The 26,983-nt window shown below is 46.3% G+C and overlaps 1 protein-coding gene across 3 annotated transcripts in view; it reads left to right on the forward strand.

The window, feature by feature from the left end:
- Positions 1–26,983, forward strand: part of MYO5B (myosin VB) — a 386,934-nt gene that overhangs the window by 323,964 nt on the left and 35,987 nt on the right. For all 3 annotated transcript variants that reach the window (XM_003926074.4, XM_010336832.3, XM_074383485.1), the window contains exons 23-29: positions 8,185–8,269; positions 9,521–9,669; positions 10,833–10,952; positions 12,898–13,038; positions 16,774–16,839; positions 22,003–22,242; positions 23,046–23,146. In XM_003926074.4, coding sequence (XP_003926123.3) covers positions 8,185–8,269; positions 9,521–9,669; positions 10,833–10,952; positions 12,898–13,038; positions 16,774–16,839; positions 22,003–22,242; positions 23,046–23,146 — 902 coding nt within the window. The remainder of the gene's footprint in view (positions 1–8,184; positions 8,270–9,520; positions 9,670–10,832; positions 10,953–12,897; positions 13,039–16,773; positions 16,840–22,002; positions 22,243–23,045; positions 23,147–26,983) is intronic.

Below are 26,983 nucleotides of genomic sequence, written 5' to 3' on the forward strand. Positions count from 1 at the left end.
AGAAATGAGGCTCAAAAACAATAGGAGGTGTAGGTGGCATACACACTGTTAACCACGGCTCTCCCAGACTGTAGTCTTGACTCAGGTTTTAGATCATAGGTTGTCGCAAGGAAGTTACATGTTCTTAAGTGGCATTCATAGGATGGAGATTTCAGGACCCACTTGGTGATAATGTCAAGCACTCTGTGGTAGTCGATGGCACGTTCTATTTCAGAGGAGTATTGACTGTGTGCAGGATGCTCAAAGAATGGCGAGGGGTCTTGGTCTTCCCGGGTCACCTGCTGCTCCATGAGCCACCTGGATATGAGGAGGATGTTAAGGGAAAGCAAAGTTTTGCTCCGTGGTAAGGTCTGGTTACTTCACAGCCAGCTGTAAAACCCGCCAGTAGTTGGCTAATTCAGAGGGCACAGCCTTATTCCCGGCAGGGTAGGGCAGAACCCCTGCCCTCCTAACTGTGACATAGATCATGCTTCCTTGCACCACTCTAGGCTTTATTTTGTAGGGTAGTTTCTCCTGTTATGTTGTTTTCAGTTTGATTTTACTTGTATTTCTAGAAAAATGAAATCTGTTTTGATCATTTGCCAAGCTAATTTAAAGGTGCTCGTAAAGTCAATGAGTGGTGAAGTGCTTCTAGTAATAGCTAATTAGATGCACTGGAAGAGTGTTTTTCCCACATTGTATGTGCTTCCTAAATGGAATTATTTGATTAAACAAGCTCATGTATTCTAGACATTTTAGTCAATTATAAACACATTTGTTAAAAAAAAAAACAACAGTTTTAAAAGGAGCCCTTATTTGTGACTGAGGGAATGCAGGCTCCTTAACTTGGTCTGCAGGGGACTTCTCTTCATTGATAAGCTCTCAGGTGCTGGCAGTGGCCTGGGTTCTGAGGATGTGACAGCCCAGTGGTCTTCTTGGTCCATATCGAGGAATCTGGTCCAGGCTGAGCAGGCATGTGAGTGAGGAAGCGTTGCTGTCCCGCGGGCTCCGGAGAGACGTGCGGGCCCCATCAGAGCAGGATATGAGCACGGGGGCACCCCCACCAACCCACATGGTACAGGAAGGTTTCCCAGGAGAGTGATGGTCTAGAGCTAATAATGAGAAGAAATTAACCGGTAAAGGTTTGATAAGACAGAGCCTGACAGAAGAAACAGTGAAATGTTCAGGCAGAAGCTGGAGGGCAGGAAGAGGCTGGGGAGAGGAGCTGGGTCCACCCAGGTCAAGTTAGGAGAATAAGAGGAGTTCAGTGTTTCCTTAGGATAAAGGAAGAGAAGCCATTCACGAGCTGATTCTCACTCCCTCTACCTGCCCAGCCTTGACTTTTTTCAGTCCTCCTGTTTTGGCAACGTAGAACTCTTCACATTTCCAAACCCGTGCCCTTCCTCCTTCCAGACCTTTCGGCTGCTTGTTCTTTCCACCTAGAATGGTCCTCCCCTCAGCTGCCTGAGACATCCCACTTCCAGGCCTAATCCAGATGACCCCTGCCTCTTGTGAAGACTTCATGGACTCTGAGGCTACCTCCTTTTCCTTCTAAATCACCTTATTGTAATGGTTCTCAATCAGGGGTGATTTTGCCCTCAGAGGACATACGGCAGTGCCTGGAGACATTCTGGCTTTCACAAACTGAAGGTGGGAGGAGGATGTGTGATAGATATGCATCTAGTGGGTAGAAGCCAGGGATGCTGCTGAACACCCGGTCATGCACAGGACAGTCCTCCACTCCCCCAAGAGAGAATTACCCAGTCCAGAATGCTGGCAGTGTCAAGGCTAAAAATCTTTGCTTTATAGGAAGCTGCTACAGCCCATATTGGTGTCATTACTGTGTATGCACCTGTCCCTCACCCTTGCCAGGCTGCACACTCTCTGAGGGCAGCTACCATATTAGACTGTTCTTGCATTACTATAAAGAAACACCTGTGGCTACATAATTTATAAGTAAAGAATGTTTAATTGGCTCACAGTTCTGTAAGCTGTATAGGAAGTGTAGTGCTGGCATCTATCCCAGTGAGGGCCTCAGGGAGCTTCCAGTCATGGCAGAAGGTGAAGGGGGAGCAGGCATCACATGATGAGAATGGGAGCAAGAGAGTGGGAAGGTGCCACACACTTTTAAACAACCAGATCTCATGTGAACTCACTCAGAACTCATCCCTCACCAAGGGGATGGTGCTACGACATTCATGAGGAATCCACCTGCATGACCCAGTCACCTCCCACCAGACCCCACCTCCAACACCGGGAATCACATTTCAACATGAGATTTGGAGGAAATGAACGTCCAAACCATATCAGCTACCATGAGTCAGTCTGTCTCATTTGGCATCCCCTAGTCCTGCCAAGGGTCCTGGTACAGAGAGGTGTATCAGGAAATGTGTGATGGATGAGTTACAGCCTTGCCCTGTGTCATACCGGAGGCCAGAACTAGGCTTGGTGAGTGGGTGCCTATACGGATAAAACATCGCCACTCTCAGTGCTTTTTCTTCTGTACCTTGCCCTCATCACCAACTCACATTTTAGCCTCTGAAGACATACAACATCTGTTGCATTAATTATTATAGGCAATACATTGCCAAAGAATAACAACTTGGTATAACTAGTTTGATGCTTGTACATTTTTATCAGCTTTATCTGCTTTGACCTCCTGTGGGGAGGAAAGCCACCCCCTTTGCCTGACTCTCCATACCGAGAGTCCCTGACTATGCTTATCCTTTACTTGTGGGATGAGGAGTTCTGCTGGATATACAGACATAAGACCAGCAGCTCTCAACCTCTAGAGCCTCAGAATTACCTGGACAACTTTTAAAAATACTCTCGTCAGAACCTCCTCCTTGCAACTCATGGAAACCCATCCACAGATAAATGGATGAAATAAACTGAGTCTGCTCCAATTGAGGGGAAAGAAAAATTGGAAAACTCCTTGAAATTTGAAGGAGTTCTAGAGCATTAAGCATGTTGGCTAGGCACCAGTGGCTCATACCTGTAAACTCAGTGCTTTGGGAGGCCAAGGTGGGCAGATCACTTGAGCCCAAGAGTTGGAGACCAGCCTGGCCAACATGGCGAAACTCCATCTCTACAAACAATACAAAAATTAGCCAGGAGTGTTGGCATGCAGGTGTAGTCCCAGCTACTCAGGAGGTTGAGGTGGGAGGATTACACGAGCCCGGGGAAGTCAAGGCTGCAGTGAGTTGAGATCTCATGACTGCACTCCAGCCTGGGTAACAGGATGAGACCTTGTCTAAAAAAAAAAAAAAAAAAAAAAAAAAAGGTGTTGATACAGTGCTTAGAGCTTTTTGCAAGCTCTTGATAGTATTGTATATCTTAATTTTCTATATAGGGCCTTAAGGGACAAACCTAATGTAAGGCCACTGCAGATCCGTCAGCAGCTTCCCAGAGCGGACCTGTAAGTGAGAGTCGCTACCATTTGAGTTCCTGGGGTGGGGAGAGCTAGTGACCTCAATCCTGGGCTCCAGCCTGTTGCCATTTTTTCCTGCCCCCTTCTACATGATGCTGAGGGTGGGGGAGCTGCTCCCTTAACCCATCTCTGGGTGCCTTGAGCTTAATTTAAAACTAGGAGAGGAAGGAAAGATAGCATTTAAGCATTGTAACCAGTTTTATAGTTGTAACCAGTTGAAATTCAAACCTCATGCAGGCTTCTGCTAGCTTAGTCCACATTCCTAGGGCCTTTCTTGGTTTTAATGCCATAAAGTCTAGAAGAGTTTGGAAGGTGATTCTCTGATGGAGGTGCAGGTGGGTCCTCCACTCTACATGGTCATCTTCTAGGTTGCAATCCCAGTAGTCACCAGTGAGTCCCTCTGCCACTGCACACATGCTAGTCGTTATGTGTCGTGGTACTGTACTGAGGATGTCATTTTTTGAGACTCTTTCTACACAGGTTGAGATGAGTCCTCCAGAAGATGACTGGATCCCATGACTTGGGCTAGAAAGGGTGAGGTGGTTCCTTGTGTCAGTCAGTGCGGCCTTGCTCGTCATGTTGGAGAAGCTGGCCACTCAGACCAAAACCTAGAAGCCTGTTTTACTACTCAACTTTTTATCTTTTGCCACACCTAGCACAGTGTGCTATGCTTAATAGAATGCTTTGTTTGTAGAATGAGTTTCTAAACAGCTTTATTGAATATAATTCACATACTATTCAGTTCTCCCATTTAAAGTATATAAAGTATACAGTTCATTGGTTTTTAAAATATATTCAGAGTTTTGCCACCATCACCATACTCTGATTTTAGAAAATTTTTATCACCACAAAAGGAATTCTGTATCCATTAGCAAGCATACCCATTTGCCCAGTTCTCCACCCTCACTGTAGGCAACCTCAAATCTACTTTTTGTCTAGATGTTTGTTTGTTCTGGACGTTTCATGTAAATGGAGTCATGCAATATGTGATCTTTTGTGACTGGCTTCTTTTGCTTAGCATAATGCTTTCAAGAGCTATCCATGTCATAGCATGGATCAGTCCTTTATTCCTTTCTATTAACATAATATTTCATTGCATGGATATATTATATTCATTGGTTGACGGATATGTGGGTTGTTTTCACTTTTTGGCTCTTATGAATAATGCTGCTACAAACATTTGTGTACAGGGTTTTGTGTGGACTACGTTTTCATTTCTCTTGGGTATATGCCTAGGAGAGGAATTACTGGGTCACATAGCAACTCTGTGTTAAACCTTTTAAGGAACTGCCAGATGTTTTCCAGAACGGCTGCATCATTTTACATTCCCACCAGCAGTGTGTGAGGGTTCTGATTTCTTCATATTCTCACCAACACTTGATATTGTCTGTCTTTATTATAGCCATCCTAGTAAGTGTGAACTGGTATCTTACTGTGGCTTTGATTTGTATTTCTCTAATAAGATATTGAGTGCCTTTTATATGTTTACTGTCCATTTGTATACCTTTTTTGGAGAAATGTCTATTTCAGTTCTTTGCCTCATTTTTTAAATTGGGTTGTCTCTTTGTTGCTGAGTTGCAAGTGATTTTTATATATTCATGCTACAAGTCATGTGTCACAGGAGTCCCCAGGCACCCAGCCACAAACCAGTATTTGTAGCCCATTAGGAACCAGGCTGCACAGCAGGAGGTGAGTGGTTGGCAAGCAAAGCTTCATCTGTATTTACAGCCACTCCCCATAGCTCGCATTACTGCCTGAGCTCTGCCTCCTGTCAAATCAGCAAAGGCATTAGATTCTCATAAGAGCACAAACCTTATTGTGACTACATGTGTGAGGGACCTAGGTTACACATTCCTTATGAGAATCTAATACCTGATGATCTGTCACTGTCTCCCATCACCCCCAGATGGGACCATCTAGTTGCAGGAAAACAAGCTCAGGGTTCCCGTTGATTCTGCATTATGGTGAGTTGTATAATGATTTCATTACATATTCCAATGTAATAATAATAGAAATGAAGTGCATAATAAATGTAACTTGTTTGAATCATCCTGGTCTGTGGAAAAATTGTCTTCCATCAAACTCATGTCTGGTGCCAAAAAAGGTTGGGGACCACTGGTATATCAGATAATGTGATTTGAAAATACTTTTTCCCATTCTGTGAGTTGCCCTTCCACTTTCTTGATGGTTTGAAGTGTAAAAACTTAAAATTTTGATGAAGTTGAATTTATTTTTAATTTGGTTTCTTGAGCTTTTGGCATTGTATTTAAGAAAACACTGCCTAATCCAGAGGTCACAAATATTTGTTTTCTTCCGAGAGTTTTATAGTTTTAGCTCTTACATTTAAGTCTTTAATGCATTTTGAGTTAACTTTTGTATATTGTGAGGTAGTGGTCCAGCTTTATTCTTTTCCCTGTAGATAACCATTTGTCCCAGCACCTTTAATTAAAAGACTATTCTTTTCCTCATTGAATTGTTTTGGCACCCTTGTCAAAAATCAAGTGACTGTCAATGTGAAAGTTAATTCTGTTTCATGGATTGGTATGTCTATCTTTATGCCAGTATCACACTGTCTTTATTAATTTTAGTAAGTTTTAAAATTTTAAACTGTGATTCTTCCAACTTTCTTCATCTTTTTCAAGATTGTTTGGGTATTCTGGATCCCTAGATATTACATATTAATTTCAGGACCAGCTCATGAATTTCTGCAGAGAAGCCATGCAGGATCTTCATAAGGATGACATTGAATCTGTAGATGAATTTGAGGAGTGTTGCCATCTTAAAAAGTGTTTTGATCTATTATCTCAGGATGTCCTTCCATTTATTAAGATCTTCTTTAATTTCTTTCAATAATTTTTTTGTTTACTGAGTATGAATTTTATACTTGTTAAATTTATTCATAAGTACTTTTATGCCATTATAGTGGGATAGTTTTCTTAATTTATTTTTCAGATTGTTCATTGCAAATATATAGAAATATAATTGAGTTTTATATATTGAAGTTGGACCCTCAATCTGAACTCATTTACTAGTTCTAATAGTTTTTAAGTGAATTTCTTAGGATTTTCTATATACAAGATTGTGTCATCTGCAGACAGAGGTAGTTTTACTTCTTCCTTTTCATTCTGGATGCTTTGGTACAATGCTGAATAGAAGTGGCAAGAGCGACACCCTTGTCTTCCTGATCTTAGGGGAAACACATTCAGTCTTTCACCATAAAGTGCGGCATTAGCTATAGATTTTTATTACTTCTATTTATAGTTTGAGTGTTTTTATCATAACCATTTGCTAGTATTTAGTTGAGAATTTTTCAATCTATATTCATAAGAGATACTGGGCTGTAGTTTTGGATTTTTTGTGATGTCTTTGGTTTTGATATCAGAGTAATACTGGCCTTATAGAATGGAATTGGGAAGCGTCCCCCCTTCTAATTTTTGCAAGAATTTGTAAAGAGTAGATACTGTTTAAATTTTTGGTAAGTGGTGGAATGATTTTGAAGTGTGTATTTCCATTTCATGCCCAGTAAGAGTAATGTAGAGCCATCTACATTTATCAGTCAGCTGCCCTGGGCAGTGCCTGCTTGCTTGGTGCTTCACACGCGTCATCTCATTAAACACTGAAAAACCCTGTGAAGTGGGTTTCCATTTTATAGAGGAGGAAACAGGTTTACAGAGCCCAGGGTCTGTATGGCTATGAAACGTGTTGTCTTTGCCGTATACCACACTTAGGATGTGATCACAAGAGATCATTCTGTGGGGAATGGTGACAGATCAGCCTACCTTGGGGGAACGGAGATCTGAAGTCTGTAAGCCTGAATTTTGAGGGGGCACTGGCATGTGTTCTTCATTCTCTCCTTGCCTGTTTTTGCCTTGTCCAACTATGTCCTCATCTATGTCAAAAAGGCAGGGATGTGATTTTAGTAGGGAAAATTACTTGATGGCGTCCTGCAGAAGGAATCTCCAGGGGTTCCAAGTACAAAAGTGAATCAATTGCAATTTAGCCTCCATGTTATAAAAGACCCTTTCCTCCCCCTCCTCTATACCAACTAATGATTTCAGATTCTCTTAGAACACAGTTGAATGTTTACTTTTTAAAAATCCATACAAATTATTGCTCCAGTAATAAATAGCAAAAGTTTTTTTAAAATCTTGCTTTGCACTTTTAATTCTTATTTGTCTTTGAGTAGACCACAATTTTTCTTTAATTAGTAGTTTTTCTTTTCTGCCTTTTTTTTCCTGGTGATAGTCACCTTATTTTGGTTTTCTTTGTCAACATCATCAGAAGTCCAACACTAGATTGGACAGTTGAATGTCAATAGCAAGTCATCATGTCTTTCTTAGAATTTGAATTATCCTGGTCCAATAAGGCAGGTAAAGCAAGTGGGATGAAGACCAGAGATAATGTGTTCATTGTGAGCTTTTGGCCTTCCTAAGACTCAGATTTGAGAGCTCAAATTTTAGTACGACAGGCAAACAAATACAAAACCATGAAAGCCTGTTACCTTTGTAAGTTCCTCAACAAAGCATGTGGGCTTAGGATAGAGTTTTCATGATGCTTTTATGGACATTAGGTGACCAAAAATAGTACAGAGCTCATCTGTCTTGTCTTAATGGGATTTTTCTTTCAGTACACAAGTTTTCCTTGAAAACAAAAGAAGCTTTGTCCAAATCAATTTTCTCCTTTATTCCTATCCAGTTAAAATCCAAATCCCACAAGAGGAGCCTCTCCTCTTTCCAGCATCATGAGACATGTTTTCCCCTGCTGCTCTCTTCCAGCGAGTTGCAGACCTGGAACAAGAAAATGCTCTCTTGAAAGATGAGAAAGAACAGCTCAACAACCAAATCCTGTGCCAGTCTAAAGGTAAGTACCAAAGCACTTGAATTTTATTCGAGGTTTTAATCTCTTTTCCTCACTGATTTCCCCCTGGCAAGCATGCATTTAGACTAGAGACTGCAGAGGGGAAAGGCAGATGAAAAAAGAATAATGACCTTTAAGATCCTACTAAGCCCTTCGGCCTCAAGAGTCTAAACAGGTGAGACGTGTGTAATGAACAATGTGCTACGTGGGACTTGGAGTCAAGGAGGCCTGCACTTGATGTCTGACTCTACCATGTGCTTCTGTGCGGCCTTGAGTAGGTCTTCAGTTTATTCATCTGCTACATGGATATAAAGGTTTAGACATCAGGGGGCTGATCGGAGGAACGAGGAAGAGGCTGCACGTGAAGTGCTTAGGAGGGTGCATGACACGCAGTGAGTGCTCAGGAGTTGTCGTCATCACTGGGTTTCACATGTCTTTCATATCCACCCACCCATCATGGTTCCTTCTACCCAGTGGGTCATCTGTTAATGTTTGCTAAAGAGAGGGTCTTGAATCAGATCCCAGGTCAGCCCACCAGCTCCTGGGCTGCCATCAGTCCCCATGTGCCACTCAGCTGTGGAGGAGCAAAGAGAGTCCACAAACCCCAGTTTCTGCTGCGACTCAGAGTGACCTTGAGTAAATCCCCTTCTCCAATCCTCAGGTTCCTCATTCGTGTCACAGGAGAATGGAACCACACAACCTCACAGCCCCACCCAATGTCACATCTTTTTGAAAACATAAACTGTTTTTAAATCTCCTTTTAAAACACTTTTCTGTCCATTAATGTGAGTGACAAGTTTTGACAGAGGAGCAGCCCATCCTTGTCTGTTTGCCTTCCCTCCTTTCAGCCCAGTCTCCTTTAATCTCCCTGCACCCCAAAAACCTGAAAGATCAGGACTAGGAAAAGAAGTGTGGAATAAGCCTTGGTTCTTCCAGGAATGCTGCCAGCAGTTGCTGCGACAGTTGGCAGAAGAGAGGCTGGGGAATTAACTGAGGGAATTCTCACCTACGCTGCCAACTTCTCTCTCCCCATTCCCTGAGAGCAGGCTCTTTCTCTCCCTGTCTGAATACTAAGCCAGAGTAATTAGCCTCACCTTTGCTCTGCAGTAGGTGAGGAGCATAATAAATTCATCAGAAGCCTCTGATGAGCTTGTCAGGGGCAGTCTCTTAACAAGAGATTAATCAGAAAGCTTGAGTCAATACATGAGAGGCAGTCCATCCAGAAAAACTGCAGCTTAGCATGTTGCTTTCCAGATGAATTTGCCCATAATTCTGTGAAGGAAAACCTCCTGATGAAGAAAGAGCTGGAGGAGGAGCGATCCCGGTACCAGAACCTTGTGAAGGAATATTCACAGTTGGAGCAGAGATACGACAACCTTCGGGATGAGATGAGCATCATAAAGGCAAGCGGGGTGCTTCTGCTGTGCCGTGGCATGGGTCCCCTGGCTCCTGTCTGGCTTTCAACCCCCTGATCTCAGAGACGGCCTTCTGATATGAGATGTCCGGTCCATGTGTTGTATGCGCAGTGCTTGCCATTACTGCAGAGAGGCAAAAGTAGCTGGGCTGGGTGATCCATCTCTGCGGACAGCTGCTTTTCCAACTTCAGGGTCTTGTGAAGATCTCAGTTATGAGTTTAAGGAACATTCCACCCAAGTGTGTTATCTTTCCTGTTTCCTGTGATGGGAAGATTCCTGTGTGGAAACAGTAATGGGGTGTGGGAGTTCTCAGCTTCATTAGCGTGTGTGTGGCAGAGACCCACAAGGGCCTATATATTTTATAGACCCACAAGGGCCTATAAAATATCATAAAATTGTCTCTATGTATACTGCATCTCATCAGATTAGGAGACACAATCCAGCATTCCTGGACACAGTGTGTCTCCTAATCTGATGAGATGCAGTATACATAGAGACAATTTTATGATATTTTAGGATCTGTCATTCTTTTTTACCCCATGTAAACATTTCCTCCAGAAATGAGTATTCAAACAAGATGGAGTAAGTTAATTGCATAGAAGCCAGGAAGAAAAGCTAAATAGGATCATCCTTAGAAGTCTAAAATTGTCCTACCAAGCTCAGTTTTCACACTGAAAGCCAAATGAGATGCAGGAAAAAAAAAGTATTTTTAAATGAACAGTATAAATGGTAAACTATTTTTAATATGCTGCTATTTTCATAAAATTTAGGGAGTACAGGTTGAAGGGAAGGTCCATTCTGGGCAGATGGGGAATATTCTTTTCAAGGGGGAGGTGGGTAATGTGACTGCCTTTATGCATGTCAAAAGCAAGACTGGGAGTGAAAGGTTTTTTTAGGACTTCTCAGAGAAATTGGCCCAAGTGTGAGGAATCTGCATTTCATTAAGCAATGAAAAGTGGATTGCTACAGTAAGAACTGTAGGTGAAATGTTTCATAGGACTAGCTCTATTTAGCCATCATTGTGAGAAGCAACGATGCCTACTCTTGTTGACGAAAGAGGCAGAAGGTAACTCTAGGGCCTGCCACCATGAGAAATAAGTTCTTATGAACATTAGTTTCTAATGAGCTATCACATTTTTCTCATCGAACAGCAAACTCCAGGTCATAGACGGAACCCATCAAACCAAAGTAGCTTAGAATCTGACTCCAATTACCCCTCCATCTCCACATCTGAGATCGGAGACACTGAGGATGCCCTCCAACAGGTGGAGGTGAGTGATGCGGGCTCTTGGCTGCTGTCCTCCTCCCGAGGGAGCATGTGTTTTCTCTGTGGAGCTGCCCAAGACAGATTTACTATTCTGCTGGTGGTGACCAGAGTGCCCAGGGGCTAATTCTTGAGAGCAGGATCACTTGGATTCCAGTGGGTTTAGAGGCAGTTCTCTGGAGTTAATACTTACTGCCCACAGCAATACGTTATTGTTCACCTTACACCATATCCAGAAAGGAGAGAGGACCTCTGATTCCTCTTGAAAAACCAAGAAACTGACACAGAGAGGTGAAATAGCTGGTTTAAGAAGGAACAGCTAAGTCATTAAAATAGACACAATTTATCATCCCCTCTTAGTATCACAATGCATATAGTAATATCTATAAATACACAAGAAAATTGCCCCCCTCACTTAGAAGCTGGATAAAACTCAGAACAACACATATTTGGAATGAAAGTATGCTGGGTGACTGTACCTTTGTTGGTAATAGCCTCATAGAGTCAGTCACTAAATGTACCACACAGTGGACTGTGTGGTCTGTGTGTAATTTTGTCAAAGGTACAAAAGATAACATTTTTCCTCTGTCATTTGAAAAGAAAACCACAGGCACATGTCCATGCGCACGTACACACACACACACACACACACACACACACACACACACACACACACCCCACCTTATAAAGCCTGTGGAGATAGACATGGAGGAGAGACAGAAGAAAAACAAATGGGTTTGGAGCATATCTTTGTGCAGGCTCTGCTGGTCAGTGCTAGAAAAACAGTGGTGACTAAGCTAGAGAAGTCCTGCCCTCAGAAAGCTCGTTTGACAGAGAGCTAGACAATAAGCAGTTAGGGAAGAAACATGATATAACTGCAGGTACTGCTAAGTGCTATAAAGAAAAATAAAAGACCACGAGTGATAGAGAATGCTGGAGAGGGTGGAGGGAGAGGAGAAGGTCTGATCTCCAGGACTGAAGTTCTCCTGTCTGTTGGGCAGTTCTTTGTGGCTTGCTGGCTGCTGGGCGCCCTGAGTAAGCCTTGCACGAGCGCTAGCTTGAGGCGCTTGGTTTTGCATTGCAGTCTTCTACGTCTGGCCCCTGGAGGCTTCAGTCAGCCTCAACTCCAGGCTTATTACCCCAGTGTTTGTATGTCTGACTATCTACATGTAGACATGAGCATTGTCATCACTGGGTTTATGTTCTTCAGGGATGCCAAGACTGGTCCAGTGCCAGTTAAACATGAAGCACTCATTAAATCCTGGTAGAACCAAATTCTGTTCTCTCACATGTACATACATGTGCTTAAAAATCCACGTGGATGTGCTCATACATGTTATCCATTCACAGGCAGATACACATGTTTGTATACCCTTTCCCCACGCATTAGAGTCCTGGAGGGCAAACCCAGGCATGAATCCAAAAGGAACAAAATCTAGGAAATAGATGCTTTAAGATCTGTTGGATAAATAGGTTCCACAGCAGGGCAAGCACTGATTCTGTTTCAAGGTGCAATCAAGTGTTGGTTGACAGCGCATTCTGGTGATTGGTAGCCACGCTGATTCTTCACCAGGAAGCGTTATGTCCCAAGTTTTGTAGTTTCTCTGCTGTGAGACCATTTCCCAAAAGTGAGCTCTTTTAACTCCCAGAGAAAGTGCCTGTGTTTTCATCCATTTGTTCTTGGAATATATGATTGGTCATTTTAAGTGGCTCACACAAGAGGAATAGAAATGGCTGAGATGTTATCTGGACAGAAAATGAGCCTGGAACACCAACTCTGATGTGAAAAGTGCTAGTTGGTTGTCATTGGCTTTGTATTTGAGATGCAAATTGATGTTTTGGAGGAGAGGGGAGACAGATGGCTGATCGAGAGGGAGGCAGTGAGGTGCTGTGTGTTCCCTTAAGGCGTGTATTTAGGGAAACCTTTTTTCTGCGCCTGTCTTCCTTTGAAGGAAATCGGCCTGGAGAAGGCAGCCATGGACATGACGGTCTTCCTGAAGCTGCAGAAGAGAGTACGGGAGCTGGAGCAGGAGAGGAAGAAGCTGCAAGTGCAGCTGGAGAAGAGAGAACAGCAGGACAGCAAGAAAGTCCAGGTAGGTGAGGGGCTGCAGTGCTCTTAAGATGCTGGGATGAGAGAACAATCCAGCTCACGCCCACAGGGCTCACATGGCAGGTGTAACCACATGGGATCATGCTCCTGCCAAGTCTCAGAGGGCTCCTTATTACTGCGTTGGAGTCAGGCTGAGTCTTCTTTGAGCACCCCTACTCCACCCAGCTGAACAGGAGTAAGCTCCCTTGTGCCCGGGTTTCCATTGGTAAAGCTGGGGGGAAGTCTGCGGCATCATTACCTACTTGAAAGGAGGGGAGGTCCCTCCCAGGAGGACCAGGGTGTGTACTAAGAGTATAAATACAGCAGAAGTCAAATGTTCGAGATACTGCCCTTCCATACCTGGGATCTGGCAGGGGCTTGGGTTCAGCCTTTATGGATCAGAGGCAGAACGAGTGTGTGTCACTCACCCTCCTCTCCCGTGGCTACGCCCTTCCTCGGTCTGGATTATCAGCAGCCTCTTGAGTCTAGAAAGGATGTCATTTGAAATCTTAGTAGCCCCAAAAGCAGGCCGGGCGTGGTGGCTCACATCTGTAATCTCAGCACTTTGGGAGGCTGCAGCAGGAGAATCACGAGGTCAGGAGTTCGAGACCAGCTTGCCCAACATGGTGAAACCCTGTCCCTACTACAAATAAAAAAATTAGCTGGGCGTGGTGGCATGTGCCTGTAATCCCAGCTACTCAGGAGGCTGAGGCAAGAGAATCACTTGAACCTGGGAGGCAGAGGTTGCAGTGAGCCGAGATTGTGCCACTGCGCTCCAGCCTGGGTGACAGAGTGAGACTCCATCTCAAAAAAAAAAAAAAAAAAAAAAAAAGGAAAAGGAAAAAGCCGAAAAAGCCCCAAAAGCAATCATTCCATCTGAAGGACCTAGTGGGCCCTATGCTGCACTCAGAACTATGCCAGTGCCAGGCATGTAGTAGCTACGCAAGATGTTGATTAATGTAAGAGAAATCCCCGGCCATTGAGGAAGTTAAAATCTAGTTTGGGAGAACCAGATGTAACACCAACAAAAAGTAAAAAATAGCATTGATAGCACTTAAGTAAATGCAAAATTGAGTGCGAACAGGTTGGTGCTATGGGAGTAGAGAACCCATTGAATATAGCAGTGCTGAGAAGGAAAGAACCATTTATTTCTTTGAAGATAGAAGGACCACTTCTAAAAGGCACAAGGCCAGTTCTGCCATGGTTTATATCGTCAGCTGACCTCATAGTGGGCTTGAAAAAGGCCTTTTGTATGTTCTCAGGCCGAATTATTAATTGTGGAGTTTGACACCTACCCCATGTTCTCAATCCCCACCCCTTTCCCCACCTCTGTGCCCAGTCATTTTTTTGCAACACCTGTGTTCCCTTTGCAATCAAGTTTGATACAGATTCTGATCTATATTGCTAGCAAATTCTTACGTGTGCATGTGTGTGTGTGTGTGTGTGTGTGTGTATTTTTCCCCTGAGCAGTAAATGGGGAGGTAAATCTTGCTGATGGGTTTAAATCTCTCAGATGGATTTCATTCAGAATGGAAAGTAAAAGATTAGGTTTCTAAATGCCCCATTCAATTAGAAGGAAAGCTGCCTGATAGGCAAGTGCAAATCAAACCTCTGAAGAGCTGCACAGATGACATCGGACAGTGCCTGACGTACAAGTTCTTGGTCTGTCCAGCTGTACCTAAAGATTCATTCTCCAGGCTCCCCATTGCAGACATGCCAGTGAATTTTGGAATCTTGGCTTTAGAACTTCTCTTGATTCCAGATAAAAAAGGGTATCTTTTTTTCCTCCAAAATAATCACTGAACAATAGTTAGAACTCCAGGCTTAGGCCATAGCTCTGTTGTGTATACTAAGGGTCTCTCATTAGGGAGAATGGCCTTGTTTCTGACAGTTTAAGGAAGGAAAGGCAGGAGTGGGTTGGGGGAGGATGTGGGATCCCTCTACAGCACCCTGAAATGGAGCTTTTGAAGGTCAAGTTCTTGGATTCGCTGTTGGTCCAAAGAGGGGTCCTGAGCTACCTGAGTCTTCATTCTGTGGAGAGATGGCTCAGGTCTCAGCCTCAGAGAGAGGCCACATACTGAGTGAAGAACAGCAGGGAAGCCCATAGAATGTACCATTGGTATGGGAGTGACTGAGCTGCCGTGAGAGTGGGGCCTCTGTGACAGTCTGTGGTCAGTGCATTTGACCTCCTACCCAGCCACCTCCCTTTCTCAAGCCTGGCAAAGTCACCTTGGCCAATAGGGGGATTCCTATGGGCTGCCCACTTAAAAACATGACCACCAGCCCATCTTAATAGAACCCTTTGAGTCTGAGTAGGTGATCTCCACTTCTGAGAATCCAACGCGCTCAGCATTATCCGTGGACACATGGCAGACCCATGCTACATAGAACACAAGTGCAGATCTCTCGGCGGGGCAGCAGGTTGAATCCGGACCCTGGACAGCCACAGCCTCCTGTACCACTGGTGTCAGTGGAGGCAAAACATCTCCTGGTACCTTGGAGATGTTTTACCCCCGGGTGACAGGGCTGGAAACCGTGCAGTAAGAGTCAGCATCCTTCAACTGGGAGGAGTACAGGAGATGCTCAGATCCTGTTCCTGTCTCCAAGCCTGAGGCACGCTAGTCCGTCCACAGCGGGAGGACTTATTGTTCCTGGCTAGCACTGTAGGCAATCTCATTAAGTGCTCTGTTCGTTTCTACCTCCAAAAATCCATCTTATTCAGGGACCGTCATCCCCTACTTGAAATTACTCCAAGTAGTTAACCATTTATGAAGCTGTTTCTACCCCTTCTCACTGGCAATCCAAGTCTAAGATCAGCTAAATAACTGTAGGAATCATTGGTTCAGCTGAATCCTAGTGAGTTGTTACTCCAGACATTGCCATAGACAAGCACTAGCTTTGAAGTTCTGATGTCAGAGCATGTTACGTGTTGTGGGCCAGCTCTCCCGATACCTGCGGTAGTGTCGTGGAGGAAGCAGCTCTGTGCGAGGTGCTTAGAGTTTAGTTGGGAAACACACATTGGGAGCTCTTCTTCCTCATAAACTGAAACAGAGACGCAATTTTACAGTGTGTGTTAGCTTCCTAGGGCTGCTGAAACAAAACACCACAACCTGGATGACAAAACAACAATTTATTGTCTCCGAGTTCTGGAGGCCAAAAGTCAGAAATCCAGGTGTTGACAGCCCGTGTTCTCTTGAAGGCTCTGGGGAAGGATTTGCTTCATGCCTTTCTCTCAGCTTCCCACGTTTCTGGCCATCCTGGTGTTCCCTGCCTGGCAGCTGCGTGGCTCCAGCCTCGCCTCTGCTTTCACATGGCCGTCTTCCCTATATCTTCTTTCTACTGGGTTAGTGCCGACCCGAATGACCCTAGCTTAACTTGATTATATCGGCAAAGACCCTATTTGCAAATAAGATCATATTCCCAGTTTCTGGGGCAAAGACTTCAGCATATCTCTTGGGGGGCACAATTCAAGCCGTAACACAGTACCGTATATATTCAACCTACAAGTGCCTGTGGGGTCCATGCAAGTGAAGGTTGGGGTGGGAACAGGAGAGAGATATTAATGGAGAAGTTCATGCGAGGCTGGAGTACTGAGCTGCACTTTGAAAGTGAGAAGGAAATGGATTTGTGGAGGGTTGGGGGGTTGGATATTCACTCATAGGCAGAATGACCTCAGTCAGAAACACCGCTGTGGAATATCTTGCTTGAGGTCCACGCTTATCTTTGTCCATCTGTGCAGGCGGAACCACCACAGACAGACGTCGATTTGGACCCGGATGCAGATCTGGCCTACAATAGTCTGAAGGTAAGACTCTTGGGAGACAAGCTTCCTGGAATTCTCACCTGGCAGAGGGCAGATGACAAAGCCGGGCATCGGGAAACTGGGCCCCGAGCCCCAGCCTGCTAACAAGGAGAGCCATAAGCAGGTAGCTTCCCCTTCCCATGCTGTGGCTTTTTCACCTTTGGAATGAAGGCAAGTTTGTATCTGCTATAGGAATGAGAATAAATATATTACCTACTCAACACAATTTCAGTTAAAATGTGGCCACTAAAAATCACTTAGGAAAAAATCAAGGCTTGCATGGGCAGATGTAGGGCAGAGGGACCTGCTGGTGCGTCTGCTGCTGGCGTGGGGACACAGCGCGGCAGAACGGTGAGCAGGCCCCCGTGGCAGGGAAGAGTGCACGGAAAAGGGGCTTCAGGATAGACCCAGCCCATTCTCATCCTCAAAAAGAGATAATGTGGGAATTTATCCCATCTGCCAGTCACTTACAGAACTGCAAGTAACTCTGGCTGGTTGGTCTGAAAGTAGTGAGTTAGCGCAATAGATTTTTCAGTCTGTTACAGATCGAACTCCTCGTTCTGTTCCCTCCCCCATCTTACTGCTGCACTTGACTTGTCAAAAAATAAATAACTCTGGTAACAGCTACATTGCCCAGGAGAGCAGCTTTGAATCATTCCTATCGCTTATTTCCAATTTCTTAAAGTGTAGTAAAATACACAAAAAATTTACCATCGTAATTAACTCTTTTTAAGTGTACAGTTCAGTGGCATTAATACACTCGGAATGTTATGCTAGCATCTCACCACCATCTGTCTCCATAACTCTTTTCATCTTTTAAAACTGAAATTTTGGGCCGGGCGCAGTGGCTCAAGCCTGTAATCCCAGCACTTTAGGAGGCCGAGGCAGGTGGATCATGAGGTCAACAGATCGAGACCATCCTGGTCAACATGGTGAAACCCCATCTCTACTAAAAATACAAAAAATTAGCTGGGCATGGTGGTGCGTGCCTGTAGTCCCAGCTACTCAGGAGGCTGAGGCAGGAGAATTGCCTGAACCCAAGAGGCGGAGGTTGCGGTGAGCCGAGATGGCGCCATTGCACTCCAGCCTGGGTAACAAGAGTGAAACTCTGTCTCCAAAAAAAAAAAAAAAAAAAAAAAAAAAACTGAAATTCTGTACCCATTAACAACTCCCCATTTCCCCCTCCCCCAAACTCTGGCAACCACAAGTATACTTTCAGTCTCTCTGCATTAGACAACTCTAGGTTCCTCACATAAGTAGAATTATGTAGTATTTTATTTTGTAACAGGCTTATTTCACTTAACATTATGTCCTGAGGTTCATCTATACATAGCATGTGTCAGTCTTCTTTTAAGGCTGCTTCCCATTGTGTGCATATGGACCACACTTTGCTTTTCCATTTGTTTGTTGGTCAAATGCTGGCCCTGGACAGCCACACTCTCCTGTACCACTGGTACATTTTTCTACATAATTTCTTTGTAAACATGATTTCCATGGTTGATTAAAATTGTATGGCATGGCCAGGCGCAGTGGCTCACGCCTATAATTGGAAGGCCAAGGCAGGTGGATCTTGAGGTCAGGAGATCGAGACCATCCTGACTAACAAGGTGAAACTCCATCTCTACTAAAAATACAAAAAATTAGCTGGGCTTGGTGGCACGCACCTGTAGTCCCAGCTACTCAGGAGGCTGAGGCAGGAGAATGGCTTGAACCCAGGAGGCGGAGGTTGCGGTGAGTCGAGATCATGCCACTGTACTCCAGCCTGAGTGTCAGAGTGAGACTCCATCTCTATGATTATCACAATTATCCATTCTGTAATTGATGAATATATTCTCATGTTTTACTACTATAAATAATCGTGTGATGAAACGAGGCTTTTTCTCGAGAGCGAGAACTGGACTGTCCATAAGTATTTTATTAAAATTTCTCAGAATTTTGAAACAAACTGTATCCATTACTGTTTACTGTGGCTAGATTTGTTAGACAGAGCCATTTTCACAACTTTAGCCTAGTTTTATGGAACATGGATCCATTTTACTGGTTTTAAATCTTACAAAGTTACAGAATGGTAAGTGTTGACTATATATAGAATGTCAATGATCCCTTATTCAAAACTGCACCACCTCTAGCAATAACGCTCATCCCATGTGAAATATCTGCTTTGCGGTGGTCATCCTCATAGGGTGCTCTGCAGGGATGTACTGACGTTTAAGAAACAGTCACTCAAACTCTATAGAAAGGTTTCTTGCCCAGTCCAATGTCCAGCTAACCTAGAAGCTTGCAGACCTGGGGCTGCAGAGCTACCCAGACCCAGAGACAGGAAATCTAAAGCATGTGGTGTGCAGTGCCCAGCCTCAGCACACTCTCCCAGGGTGGCTTCACCCCACCCACGCACACATCCTCCCAAAGAGTAATTCTTCACCAACATACTGATCCATCTCTGGATCATGATTCCAACTGCTCGCTGCTCTGTAGGGACTGCAGCTGAACACATCTGAACCCTGAAACCCCATCTTGTCTCAATAGATGACACGCATGTCACCCAAGCATCTAGACTTTGTTCCCTCTCATCTCCCACAACCAAGCAGTCTCCAGGTCTTGACAATTCCACCTCCTAAATCTCATTCACCTCTCCCTCTGCTCCCTGCCATGGGCCATGCTGTGTTATATTCCAGCCAGGTGCCCCACCTCCCCATGGAAACCAGGGAAACCCTTCTGAAGCCCTGTGATGACCAGCTTGCTGCTTTTCCTGGATCCAGCTCCCTTCCCTGGGTTTTGGCAGCCCTCCCTCAGGATCTGACTCTCAACCGCATCTCTTGAGCGCTGCCGCCTCCACTCTGCCTTCTGCAGACTGCATTTCCCCAGCAGGTCCTGCTTGTTCTCCTTCTCTGAGGCCTTGGTACCTGGAAGCCTCTTGCCTGCCTTTTTCACATAGCTAGCTGCTCCTGTCCTTTAGCTGTCAGACCCGTTATCTCCCCCGGGTCCCAGCCCCCAGACTCAGTGATGGCATTCTTCTGTTTTCCCTGGTGACTCTGGATTCACTCGTGTCGGGGTATGTTTCAGGCTGCAGTACCATGATCTATACTTTAGTGTAATTGATGGCTTCTAAGCAGGCATTGTGCCTGCAGCATCTACCACACTCCCTGGCCTGAAGAAGGCAGATGATGGGAGATTGGTGGGAGGGAGGATAACAGAATGGGAATTCTCCAACTGGAATGGCATGGCATTTGGGTGCCTCAAAAATATGTATCACAAAAATTCATCTGTTTCCTGTTATATGAGGTAGCTAGAAGGGTCAAACTCAGAGATGGAAAGTCAGATGATGGTTGCAGCCGATGAGGAATGGGAATGGGGAGTTAGTGTTTGATGGGGACAGAGTTTCAGCTGGGAAGGTGCAAACATTCTGGAGATGGATGGTGGGGATGGTTGTACAACATAAATGGACTTAATGGCACTGAACTGTGCATGTAAAAATAGGTACGATGGCTAATTATGTGTTATATATTTTACCACAATAAAGCATGCGTATTCTTTTGGCACTGTTGATCAGAAAGGATGATGAGGAAATGGTAGTGAGCCTGGGGGGAGGGAAGAGGAGTGGAGAGGAGAGGTGGTGGGTAGGACCAGTAGGGTGCGGTTAGGGGAGACAGTGTCCAGGAAAGGTCAGCGATAGGATAAATAAAAATGTCACAGATATGCCCTGGGTAGAAATCCTTGAAAAACAACCAGAGCTTTCACCCAGCCTGGCCCTTTTTGTCTTGAGGCATGATCTCACGGCTGAGTAGGGCCTGGGTGGCTGTCAGCACAGGCACTCAGCTGACAGCTGTCACCAAGCTGGGTTCTGGCTGGTCAAGGCCGGAGGAAACCTTAAGCACCAGCTGTCCTCACTCCCTTAAGCCACACCTGCAGAGGCTAAGGTTCCAGGACTGTGCAGTGTGCACCTTGAGCCAGGATGAGGACCCAGCATTTCTGTCTCCACCCAGTGCTCCTCTGGCATGTGACGCTGGCTCTCCTGTGGATGGCCTTGGCTGCCAGAATATCACCCAGGCACTGAGGGGATCCTTAACTCCTGAACTTAGTAAATAGATTCACCGTAGGCTTGGTGACTCCTCAGTAATCACTGAGTATTAAGCACCTTATTCTGGAGCCTTCATCACGTCTGCAGAGTTACTATCTCTGTGCATGGTTCTAAATCTTCTGGAAATCACCACATATATGGTGGAGTCGTGGAAGGGGCCCTGGACCAGGAGTCGGGATCTCTGGTCCTCTGTCCTGGGTCAGTCTCTAATCCCGCTGTGAGCCTTCCCCTCCCTGGGCTCAGCTTCCTCACTCAGCAAATAAAGAGACTCATTCTACCCAGTGGTCTCCTAGATCCATCATCCTGTGGCTCTGTAACAAACATGCAACCAGTGCATATACTCATCCACATCTTTGGGTTTCCTTTGGGAAATTCTGAATCTCATGTATGCCAGGGTCCTGCCAGCAGTTTGTGTGTGATTATCAGACTTCATCTCAAACAGAAAGTTAAATGCACTACCCAGAAAATATGAAGTATGTTCCAAAGTTGAGTTCCAATAGCACGTTCGACTCTGTATGTAGGTAGCTTTTCCTCTGCTGACTTTGACAGTTGGTGGCTTTCTCTATGACCAAAACAGTGTCCCTAGTGTATCCTCCAAGTTAATAGTCCAGAACAAAAGGGATGCTATCTGAAAAACGGGGAGCAAGAGGTTCTCTGGGCAAATACATTTAGGAAATCCTGCATTCTGTACCTTTTCTTGGAAAGTCACAATGCATGTGAACATATTCAGACCCTAGGAAATCCTGTGTTTACTATATGTCTTCTAAAATTGTTAGTCCAGCATTTCCACAAGGAGGATTTTCACAGCCAGACGTGTTTAGAAACACAAACGCTGTTGAAGCACTTCAGGGCATGCCGCTCCGGAGGCGTTGTGCAGGTGCTTCACACCTGTGCCTTGGAGTCATGAGTTCACATCCAGGCCCCAGCTTTGACTCCTTGCTGAAAGTTCCAGTCAGAACTTTCCATATGTTTCAACGTTAAAGAAAGAAGCCTCCCAGTGGACAAAAGAAAGGGAGGATGGGAGGCCCACACAGGAAGAGGGCCCTGGGCCCGGGAGTAATGGCAGCATCCCTTGGGCTGTCTTCCAGAGGCAAGAGCTGGAGTCAGAGAATAAGAAGCTGAAGAATGACCTGAATGAGCTGAGGAAAGCCATAGCCGATCAGGCCACACAGAACAACTCCAGCCACGGCTCCCCAGACAGCTACAACCTCCTGCTGAACCAGCTCAAGCTGGCCCACGAGGAGCTCGAGGTGCGCAAGGAGGAGGTGCTCATCCTCAGGACCCAGATCGTGAGCGCCGACCAGCGGCGACTCGCCGGCAGGAACACGGTAACAAGATGGTGGCCCGCGGTGGGGCTGTTGAGGGGTGATCCTAGGTGGTAGATTCATGTTTTTTTTAATGTATCTTTACCCACGAAAGAGCAGTCTCTCTTGCTGTGGGGTGTCCTCTAAAGGCAGAGCAAGGGACTTGCTGCCCTATCAGCATAACCTTCCCTGGGGGATGCAGGTAGAAGCTTCTAGAATCTTCTGAAGTTAATATTAAGATGTTTAATAGATAACCTCAGGGGTGGCCTTTTCACCTCATACCCCTTGCTGTTTGCTTTCTGAAGTGGAGAGAGTCATTGGTTCCTCTCAGCCCCTCCAGGGTGGCAAGTCCTGTTCAGTGTATTTTCCTAATGTTCTCACTTTCTGGGACAGACTAGAGCCAGAGGGTGGGGACAGAGGCCACCTGAGTCACTCCATGGGCTCTAAAAGGCTGGGCCACTTCCGGGCATGCGCCTCGGGATGGGTGGGGTAAGCAGGTGCTGACCAGTGTGGAGGATTCCAGCCGAGCCAGGGTTCACCCGTGTGCTCTAGACTTGGGTGCTTCCTCCTCCCGGGGGCACCTCCTGGCTGTCTTACCCCGCTGCCCCGCACTCAGCTCTCTCTCAGCCGGGCCTTGTCATTCTGTGTCTCTTCCAAGGTGACCTTTTGGACTCACATTCCTGGCCTGGGTTTGATTGTGATTATCTCTGTTCTTCCCAGGCCTTTGTCTTTTTTCAAAGGCATGTTTTTATACCTGTTTGTATATAAAGCCATTTTGTGGCAGTTGTTTAACTGGAGTTATTTGGTGGGGGACGGGGTGTTTCTAGGAGCCAAACATTAATGCCAGAGCAAGTTGGCCCAACAGTGAAAAGCATGTTGACCAGGAGGATGCCATTGAGGCCTATCATGGGGTCTGCCAGACAAACAGGTAAGGCTGCCGCAGTCAGCTGTGCTGGACGAGGCTGCGGACAGGGGACCTGCCCAGCCAGATCTGTTCGGGGTTTTCCTCAGGTGATGACCATGTGCTCAGCATCGGAGAATTATTTATTAGAGGACTCAGAAACACTGACTCAGTCCCCTGCCCTACTGTTAGCAAGGCTCAAGCAGCACACTCGCAGCATTTAGAGCCCCGGACCCCTGGGAAGTCTTAGGAAAAGGAGCTTCCTGGGAGGATAACAGGAGTCTGGCTGAGAACAGCTTTTCTCCTTCAGAGGAAGCTGGCTGAGGGCGGTGAGGGGAGGAGGGGGGCTAGCTGACAGCGGACGGCTGCCTAGCCGCCTGCCGCGAGGCCCTTCTCGTGCATACAGTGTGTGTCACACCGTGGGGGCCACCCTCTGTCATTCAAAACAGATGGAACCCAAGCTAGGCATTTGGGGGTGGAATGGGAGCATTTTACCTCCACCATCTTAGCCGAAATGAGATCTCCCTGGATGTGAGTTTAGCAACCACTGGCGCCTGGAAGATGAGCTGAGCCAGGGAGTGATTGCCTGAGGACGGCCCAGGGCAAAGCGTTGTCAGCGGACAGAACACAGACCCCCAAGGCAGAGCGTCTGAGAAGGCGCACTGTGGTGTCCACTCCTCACTGTTCAGTAGTGGTCCCATGACCTCTCGGTGCCTCAGTCACCTCATCTGTGAACTGGGGACAGCTGTAGCGGCATGGCTCCTGTGGCTTCAGGAAAGACGGAGTGCACGTGGTACGCATGTGATGTGTTACTGCTGGGATCACTGTGGTTACTGTCTCTACTTCCTTGTGCCCCTGTGGGCACCTCTAAAAACAGAGCTCTGGCCAGCAGAGCGCAGTGGCTCATGCCTGTAATCCAAGCACTTTGGGAGGCCAAGGTGGGCAGATCACTTGAGGCGAGGAGTTAGATACCAGTCTGGCCAACGTGGTGTAACCCTGTCCCTACTAAAACTACAAAAATTAGCTGGGTATGGTGGCATGTACCTGTAATCCCAGCTACTCGGGAGGCTGAGGCAGGAGAATCGCTTGAACCTGGGAGGCAGAGGTTGCAGTGAGCTGAGATCACGCCATTGCACTCCAGCCTGGGCGACAAGAACAAAACTCTATCTCAAACAAACAAACAAACAAACAAAACGGAGCTGGTCTTTTCCCTGGCTACCTGTTTCTCTTGCCTCAATTAATAGAATGTTGATCATTAAATATTTGTTCAAAATTGGGAAAACAGCAAACATTTCCAAAAAATGTCATGAGGTGGCACTGTGAGTGCAACTTGAAGTGTTTTGCAAGCATGTCACAGAATCACTGGAGACATCTCGTGCTTTGACTCCAATCTTTACATCCAGTCCCTCTTTCTTCGGAGGAGAAGACCGAGACTGGAGGGGTGGAACAGCTCAGGCCCTCAGGTGGCCTGTGCATGAATCAAGGTAGAATCCAGAAGGTCTGACTCAGACTGGAGCGGCTTCTGACCGCTGAGTAGGTAATCAGAAGTTGAAGGTGTTGTTGAGGCTCCAGGAGGAAATTAAATTTATTTCAAGAGAGGTATACTTCTTTTCCCTAAAGGTGGGAGAGAGGGAATGAAGGTGATTCAGTGCTAAAACCGGAGTCAGGATTTACTCATTTTAAATTATCTTGGGTTGAAGATAAGAAATGAGGTGAATAAGGAAAAGCCCAGGTGATGCTAAAGTAGAAAGGAGGCAGCAGCCGTGCGCTTGGTCTGAGGAACGACGCGCCTGTCTCCCCGATCTTCAGAGCCGTCACCCTTGGCAGCCCCTTTCATTCATCCAGCCGTTGTCAAGGATCCAGACCCCAGTTTAGGTTTTCCCAGGGGCTGCTTCGTACAGTGGATTTGTCTTCCTTTACAGCAGTCATAATGATGGTGATCAAATAAAAATAGCTTTTATTATGTCTTAAAATAATTCTGTTCCCAGCAAGCCTGGCATACAATAGGAAATTAATAGCCTGTGAAACTGAGTTACATACAGAAAAGGAGCCGGCTGCCCTGGGGAGGGGAGGCCCGAAGGGCCAGCTCTGCAGCACGTGCTGCACCAGGTACTGTGGAAGTGACCACGGTGGGCTTGCCTGTCTCCCAACCTGGCCTTAGCTTTGGGAAGTGTTCATGATAGCTGTAAATCCCAGCATTGAGGGAGGAGAGCCACCAGGCAGCCTGGCAGGGAACAGGGACCCAACTGGGAATTCCCTGGAGCCCACGGCAAGGGGATCCCATTACCATGAGGGCTGCCCTGGCCACTGGGGTGCTTTGGAGATAGATAGCTGCTCTGCCTTTCCTACAGTTTTCCTGTAATGGAGAGTTTTGTTTCAATATAAATTGTTTCTATGCATGTGTGATGTGTGGGGGACCATTTAGAATTTTGATGGCATCTATCCTCTCCCTAGAACTAGTTACACTCGTACACTGAATTTGGCCTAGATTCCTAGGGGCTTCCATCACTTTCCCAGCCATAGCCCCTTTAAGCATTCATGATCCTCAAGTTCAGAACTTTTGTCACTTGCTGACCTTCATAGTTTATAGAGTTTTGTTTTGGTCCCGGCAACTGTGTCTTTTCCCTTGTTTTGAACTCTGGGGAGAGAAGCTGTTATTGAGGGCCTGCTCTGAGAGGAGCTGCAGGAATGCAGATAGCGCTTCTGCTTCCACAAAGCTCTCTCCTTTTCACCTCCTGGGAACCAACAGGCACCGGCATCATCACCATTTGATAGAGAGGAAGACGAAGGGACAAGAGGGCTGTGAGCACAAGCTGGGTGCTGGGCAGTCTGTCGTCTTCTCAGGGCTTTCCAGAGCTGTATGTGGGAGAAGAGTGGGGAAGCGGGTGACGAGGGCACAGGTTGCCACTGCGCTCAGGCCAGCCTCACCTGGGGGCAAGCACTTAAAGTCACAGAGCTAGGTAGGGGCAAGAGTGTGACCAGGGCTCCAGTCCGGCTCTGACAATGGTGCTTCTTCAACTCCTGTCCACTTCCACCCAGGCCTCGGCAAGAGTGTAGACCTCCAAAGCGAGACTGGTGGATTACTGGAGCATTCCTGAGGTCCCAGAAAACCTCCTAGCAGCTTCCCTCCACCCAGCAGGTCCCCGGCAAGACAGGAGACCTTCCGCGCAGGTGGTGCCACCTGGGCTTGGTCAGGCACACCTGGGTTATTATTCACACGGCCCCCAACACACACCATGGGCCTGTCCAGGACAGTGCACCCTGTGTTTGACAAGGAGGGGGGTGTGCGCAGTCTCAAGATTTGCTCGGAGCTGTTGACTCATTTGCCCTTGAGCCTCGGTTACTGTGGGCTGCCTTGCTCAGAATGGCAAAGGCAGCAGGAAGAGTCGGCTTCGGCAGCTCCTCCCCCAGAGGGCCCCACTTTAACCAGTCCTGGCTAAGAGGTCTTGCCTTTTTTCCAGAAGGCGATCATGTCCCAAAGTTCTGCTGGTCCTGAGTCGGCAGCACAGTCTGGCTCTGCTCTAATTCCTTGGCTGGGTCGTGTTGATCCACAAATCCTTCACTCTCACATGGCCAGGCCTAGCGCCTTGGATGTTTCTCTGCTGTTCCTGGTGTTTGGGGTGCTGCCTTGCTTTTCCCAGAGGTCACAGGGAATATGCTAGGAGGGTGGATAGACAGCTAGGGGGGTGAACTAAAGAATTAAGGCTGTCTGTGGAGCACACAGGGACATTTTTAGAACTGAGAAACTGATCATCCCTGAGCTGGCAGGAACCTTGTCTGTTTTCCCAGGAAGGCAAGTTCTTAGCTGTGGCAGAGCCATGGTTGGTGGGTCGTATATTTTAAGATTTTCACAGAGGCAAAGTA

Source organism: Saimiri boliviensis, chromosome 13 (genome assembly GCF_048565385.1).
Source record: "Saimiri boliviensis isolate mSaiBol1 chromosome 13, mSaiBol1.pri, whole genome shotgun sequence".
NCBI classification, from domain to species: domain Eukaryota; kingdom Metazoa; phylum Chordata; class Mammalia; order Primates; family Cebidae; genus Saimiri; species Saimiri boliviensis.